Raw genomic sequence first — 7,606 nt, forward strand, 5'->3', positions numbered from 1 at the left:
TATTGACAGGGGAATATACTATATAGGCTCAATATGATGTTATTTTTTTAAAACATATTAATCCCGTTGCCATGGCAACGGCGGAAGGAGGAATGTATAAAACTGGCAACAAGCGGATTGGTTCAACACCCTCAAAGTAAAGGAAATGACACAAAAATATCAGATTCTAAAGAAATGTCTACTTGAAAAATATGACGATTCCGTTTATATAGGCCCTATACTCTAATCATGATTATCATATACAATCAGGGTGAGCGGAGTTAGGGCAGGCTTCTATCTCAAGGTATGCCCTCGCTAATTCATTCACACAGCAAATATTCATTCCTTAGAATTTGTCATGTTGACATATCTAGGACCTCTCTCACCTGCGACCCACACATTTTCATCCATCATATAAAAATATAACAATTTTCACGTGTTTTTAGGAGTTTTTAAAGTGATTGAAAAAAAACTTAATCTGGTGCAGTTTCGGTGCAATTGATCGAAGTTCAAATAGTTATCGGGTTACTTTACACTTTAACGCAGTATTTCACGATGATTTATGAAGGGATTAATTTTATTTTTCCACGCCTTGTTTTTTCATGTAATGGTCTCCTCTTGGGTGCTTAATTATGCGAGTATACAAAACAATAAGGAATTTGGGACGAATTTAAAATGATAATCAAAATAAGCAGTGTGCGCATCGCGCTTGTGAGGGTGAGCGAGAATTGGGCAGCGTACGGTACCGTACGAACGAAAGCACGTGCACGTTTTTTTTTCGGTGTTTTTGTTTGTGTTTTGCGGTTTGGGTTTTACCGTAAAATAGCGCGCCTGAGCGCAGAGCTCAAGCCAGCTGACTATGGCCTAGGGGGGGGGGGGACCAGGGGACGCCAGGGGATTTTGTTGGGTTGCTGTAGCAAAAAGACACTGAGCTCATTGAATACAGCCTATGCAAATACAAACAACACCATATTCATTTGATAAATACTCTTATGTCCTCCCACATAAAAGGGGGGGGGGGGGCTAAAGGTCAAGTCGACCCCAGAAAAATGTTAAGTTTATAATGAATAGAGAAAAATCAAACTAGCATATGCTGAAAATTTCATCTAAATCGGATGTAAAATAAGACAGTTCTGACATTTTAAAATTCGCTTATTTGTCACAAGACGGTGATGCACAACTCCCTCCCTCCTCAACTCGGTGCCATTAAATGACTAGTCGATGACATCCCTCGAACACTCACTATTTTTGTTTTTATTGCTTATACAATAAAAATATTTCAATTTTTACAGATCTGACAATAAGGACCAATTAACTTGACTGAATCATATAGTATTACACAATGCTAATTCCCCGGGGGGCCACTTCCATTCACGAGTGGATACCATGCGCGACCAAGGGGTCTCGAAAAGCACCCTAAACACGTAATTTCCATATTCTGAAAATGCACCCCTTAACAAGTACTGGCGTGTGAAACCCTACCCTTCACAAGTATTGGAAACAAAACGATACTCTTGGCAAATATTCCCTGAAATGATCCCCTAAACGAGTACAAGAATGTTTTATTGTTATGGGTCCTTCGGTCGTCGGCTTTACCTTATTTGGTTTAGTATTGTAACGCGAGACCCCCTCAAATAAAAGTATGCTGCCACCACAATAGTTTATAGAGTTATTGAGCTCTCGACCAAGCATTATTTAACACTTGATCGTAAATGAAGAACTTTTCCTCGATGAGAACTTTAATTAAATGTCCAGTAAACCTCCAATCAGAATAGCCGTCTCATGATCCAATATCTGAGATTACGCTTCGAGGCCTATGATTGGTCCATCTTCTTGCATCGACCGCCAACTTTTAGCCTCTCCGTTCTGCCACAGTCATGGATGTTGAAGGAGCTCCGATGACCTGAAGAAAAACCGTCATTTCTCCCGTCTTGAGACTTCAGACATACTTCTTGACCCGGACTCTCGCAACAGAATTTAATAGGTGAGTTTACTCACTGAGTGACTTGGATTAATCTAAATTACAAAGCTAAAATTTCCCATCTTTCTTGATAGAGTAGCCATGTAGCAAAATCTCTATTCACTCACGTACAATACTTGTTCGCCTCGTGTTTCTACACACACGCTCAGGCATATCCACTTCACACACGTGCAGTCACCTAAGTTAAATTATGCACATCGACATCCATAGAAGCGATCAGGCTATGCTTCGCAACCAATCATTCTAGTCTGTTTCAGTTCTCGATTCCACTCTTTATCACTGGGTCTCACTAGGTAAGCGTAGTTTCCCAAGCTCGATGTCGCGTTCCGTTTTCTTGAAATATACAAGGTTGGTCTATAAATAAACTAAGAACCCTAACTTAAATAATGCTTAAACTAATTGTACGGTACTTCTTATCCCTAATCACATCATCAATCAATCATCACTAATCAATCGATCACCATTTCTAATTCTAAGACTTAACAACAAATCCAATTTATTGGATTCATCATTCTCAAACACTGATCACTAATCATCTTCCTTCTATGCAAAGTGTGCAAGTCCAATTACTGATTCCTAAGAAAAATAAAATAAAGTTCAACTGAACTTTAATATAAGAAATTTTGAAGTTAACAATTCTTCTGAACATTTCACAATAAAATTTGGATATTTACATCAATTTACATAAGTATAAAAATTCATTGAATATGGAATGAGCAATATTAAATTGTATAACTTACTCTACGTAGATAAGAATTTAACTGTAAGTCTGTGCATGTCACTCTTAAATTGAAAGAATGATAAATAGAATAATAATTAATTGCTAAGTTGATAAATCCTATGTATTACTGTTACAAATACACTATCGGTATCGTTTGTAAGTATTGATTATTACCTAAGCTACATCCTACTTTAGTTCCGTACTTTATACTCCGTAGAGTTGTGTTCCCTCTCAGAGTTATTTCCACTTAAAACTGTAAACTACTCTCCACAAAGGTTCCAGGACCAATGGTTCTTTTCTGTCGATCTGACTTATGTGAGTAATCCTATCTAAACTGCCAGCAGTTACTCAATATCTTTCTCCATCCAATGTCACTAACCCAATACAACACACCAATCTCCAAAAATATCCTTATCCTATCAACCTCTCAACGGGCCTTGTTTACCAGCCTTACAGCGCCTACAAAACTCCCACTCACTTTGTCGGTGTGAAGTTTGTATCAACATCCAACATTCTGTGTGATGAAAAGCCTCAGAAATCCGTAAATATCCCTAATCATCACGGGTTCAAGAATAGACTCACATAGTGCCTTTCTTAGCATTAAAGCCTACCGGAAACTCTAACCTCGTCCCTGCTGTCTGAGCATACAGCTAAGCAAAACAAGTCTGAAAGACCAACACCTTATTCCTATTTCAGTGTTAAGTAAATCAACCAACTATTTATACAATGTCAATGCTCTAATGAAGAATTAAGCTTCATCCATAAATTGAGTTTACTTCAGTCTATAAACATCAAGTATCCTTAATAAAATATGTGAATGACTGCACAGACAATTATTTACAAGTTATTTACAAATGCTTTCTGATTGATAATCAGGTATTTACATCTCATCTATTGTTTACATGTCATTCTGATTATATGGTAATCTTAATCAGAATTAATATTCAGTATTCTGATATTATAACATTAAGTATTTTGATCTTATAACATTAAATATTCTGATCTTATAACTACAAATATTCTTATAACATAAATATTCTGATCTTAATAACATTAAATATTCTGATCTTAACAACTACGGGAATTGCATGCTTGACACTATGTAACACGTGACCTTAACATCCTCACACTCATGATGGCTAAGTTTTGTTTAGTTTTGATCCTATTTGTATATGATGTAAGAAATGTAAATAAATAACCAAAGTCATTAATCCTGAAATTAGAATTGAATTAACGACTCTATCAATAAATATTGTTTAAAAACGACCAATGTGGAAAAATGCCAAAGTCAGATCAATATTCAAAGCAATACCAAAACAACACACAGTCCAGAACAACTTGACAGTTTTATGCCAAATGTTACTGACCAAAAGATAATCTCTGTTTAGAGATTGAAAATCTGACACTAGCCTTTTCCACGTTGGTAGAATAATTTTATCAATGCAGTAATTTAATTACTCTAACTAGATAATTTGATTAAGTATTCAGACTGTCAAGAGTCCTTAAAAGGACTGCCTAAATATAGTCATCAAGTCAGAAATAAATTCATCATATAAATGCATAAATTATCAAATTTCATAAATAAGGTAATTAAATATAATCATTCAGGAGATTCCAGAAAGATAAATTAATAGTCAGCATTCATGTTCACTATCGTGACCATCAATTAATTTCTATCTGCTTTTAAACAGCTGTGTTCATGTCAAAATGAACACAAACAAGCACCAATAAATGCTTTCATATCTTCTCTAGATATCGATCAAACAATCAGTAGACTTGATAAATCAATCAAAGTCTGCGAAAGAATAACAAAAGCTGCCCAATTTCTGTGAACAACTGATAAATCCAAGCTGACTATAAAGAAATGCAACAGAGTATTGGTTGCCAAAGATCGTCACGAACCCCAAAAAGGTGACGAACGGTTTCAAATTCGTAGCTAAAATTCATCATTATTCTCGCTGAATTCCCTGAATGGAACTAAGTGTCATATTATGACGTAATGTACTCACAGAAGAATGCTTAAGTTGAATGAACAATGAATAGTGGTTCAGAGAGAGAGATTGAGTGAGAGACTTTCAACGATCCTACTCTAACGAGCTTGCAGACGATATGGCAAACTCTCGAAAACCTCGCCTATTTATAGACTTTTGGCCCCCCAGAATTTTGGCAATTTTTGAGCTCATTACATTACGCGGCGGGTTGTTATGTAATTTTAGTGCTTTAAAAACCACTCAATTCACATCACATTACGCGGCGGGATGCTATGCAAATTCAGTACTTTAAAATACACAAGATAGTGCGTCTGTGCGCGTATGCGCGCATCAGAGCTTAAGATCCAAGGAAAAGTTCAAAATACTGCCGGTAATCGTCTCAGAATAAAGGAAAATAACAGTATCCAAACATGAATGAAGAAATTCCAGCAATAAATAAGTGCTGTCATCAACTTTCATGGAATTTACACAAAAGGTAAGATTCAAATTTGACTTAGAGCTATTTAACGCTCATAAAATTTCATAACAGACCATACCGGTCCCATAAATAGATCGTACTGCTGGCTCTACGCGATTATGGCGTGACTCAGCAGAAATATACCAATTCCTCTGCGCTAACACGTATGCGCGCACACTAACAATTAATCCAAAGAAATTCACCAGTCTCTCTCTGGAATTCAGGTCACAGTTCACGTAGTAAAAACAGCTGATCACCGGCACTTAACCTTTCATTCAATGACTATAATGGCTTTCAGTTATGTTATGTAAACAAACAAAACTCCAGATGAAAAGGACATTTTAGAAATCTAAATATCTCTTTTAAGATGAGATTTTCCTATTCACGAAGGGGGGTTTCCTTCACACTACCCCCTGCCAAATAAGTCACTGTCCCAGTGACTATATAAATAGCATTAAATTTCAATATATAGCAATACAAAATACATGAATATTCATTCATGCACATAAAAAAAATATTCTTAAACGTCATAAGATACATAAAGCTCATACAAAATACATGAGGATCATAAAAATGTACAACAAATTACTTTGTAACTTTTGGTCTTTTCTCTGGATAGTGAGAGTCAATTAATCTTCTTTTTAGAACATATCCATTCTTTGTCTTGACATAGTAAGATGTGGCAATCGTAACCTTGGTAACTATTTGGATTTGTTCACTCTGGCATTCAGGAAGGTTTATGGAAATAGTCTTGTTATCACTGACAAGCTCAACAACTCTACATTCTGGGGTCTCTTCTGTGTTGCCTTCTGAATTCTTCTCAATCTGTCTAATCTCTGCCTTCAGTCTCTTCTCCTCCTCTTCTAATCTCTTCTTCTCAAGCTCCCTTTCTTTCTCTAGCCTCTCTTCTTCCTGTCTTCTCTGCTTTGCTTCCTTGTCACGTTTCCTTCTCTCTAATTTTCTCTTCTCTTCTTCTAACCTTCTCTCCTCCTCCTCTATCTTCCGCTTCTCCTCTTCTAGCTGCTTTCCTTCTTCATCGAGTTGTCTCTCTTCTTCTTCTTTCTCCCTACTTTCCTGTAGTTTCCGTCTTTCTTCTATGATCTCCTCATCTATCTCGTCTATCTTGCTCCTACCAACCCTTTTCCAAACTCTTTCCTGGCTATCCTCCTTCCTCCTTTCTTCCTCTACTGCTTCCTGCCGCCTTCTTTCCTCCTCGATTCTTTCCTCCTCCTCTTTCCTCTTTCTTTGTTCTTCTCGTCCGTTCTTCTCTTTCTCCCTTTCGTCCTCTATCTGTCTCCTCTTCTCCCTTTCCTGCTGTTCCTCCATCCTTTCTTTAGACTTACATGTAGGCAAAGTCGGGCTAGATCTTAGTGTATCCACTTCTTTGATATAAGCTCGGTGATGTCTTTTGTAATGCTGTCTCATTGACTCTCTTTTATCAGTCTCATGATTACATCTTTCACAGTGAATAAGAAAAGTCATTTGATGAACCTTCCGTAGATGATAATTTAATACTGGATAAGATGAAAATACTCTTTTGCAGTGCCTGCAGGTCACTTCCATCCTGGTACTGTAAGATACAAATTACAAAGCATACAAGGCATATATATAATTGTATGTTGTCATACATACAATCAAAATGATAAAGAAAGGAATGTTGTAGAATAAATTTCTAAATACAGCCATCATGGTGAAGATGTATTGTTTTTGTGACTCAAAGTTCAATGTATCTTTGTGGTGGAACCCTGTTTCTATTTGGATTACGCCTGATTTCTTGTGTCAACCAGTTTTTTAAAGGCTTTCCAGTATAAGCCTTTAGTCGATCGATGTGCACCACCTTTGGTTTGCTTCTCGATGATTCCTGAATTCGATACACAACATCTGAAAGTTTGGTTACCACCATAAATGGTCCTTTCCATTTCATGCTCAGCTTAGGACACACTCCTTTCTTCCTTGATGCGTCGAATAACCACACCCAGTCTCCAGTCGTAAAACTTCGCTGAATAATATTTCTATCATAAGACTTAGCCTGTCTTTCAGCTGCAATTCCAAGTTTTTCTCTAGCACCTTCATGTACCTCATGTAACTTTTCCCTCACATCACTGACATAGTCCGATTCTTCTTCATTTGCAGGTGTTGGAGAAGGTAACAGCAAATCTACCGGCAGACTGATTTCTCTTCCAAGCATCATCATAGCAGGACTTTCTCCAGTTGATTCCTGGACTGCTGATCTGTATGCCAACATAGCAAATGGTATCCTCTCATCCCAGTCCTTCTGTTCACCATCTGGATCGAGCAATGACGACACCATACCCAGTAAGGTTCTATTAAATCTTTCTATAAATCCATCTCCTTGTGGGTGTAGTGGGCAAGTCCTTGTTTTCTTAATACCAAGCATCTTACACATCTCTGCCATCAGCCTTGATTCAAAATTCCTCCCTTGATCACTATGTAGTTCTTTTGGTATCCCATACCGA

At 37.1% G+C, this 7,606-nt stretch overlaps 1 protein-coding gene across 1 annotated transcript; it reads right to left on the reverse strand.

Annotated features, from left to right (window-relative positions):
* Positions 1–5,457: 5,457 nt before the first annotated feature.
* Positions 5,458–6,368, reverse strand: LOC121409700 (capping protein inhibiting regulator of actin dynamics-like; the record flags this gene model as incomplete). Its single annotated transcript, XM_041601608.1, has 1 exon — positions 5,458–6,368. A coding segment is annotated over one exon (654 nt), but the record flags the coding sequence as incomplete, so codon positions are not given.
* Positions 6,369–7,606: the final 1,238 nt, after the last annotated feature.

Source organism: Lytechinus variegatus, chromosome 2 (assembly GCF_018143015.1).
Source record: "Lytechinus variegatus isolate NC3 chromosome 2, Lvar_3.0, whole genome shotgun sequence".
Taxonomy (NCBI): Eukaryota; Metazoa; Echinodermata; class Echinoidea; order Temnopleuroida; family Toxopneustidae; genus Lytechinus; species Lytechinus variegatus.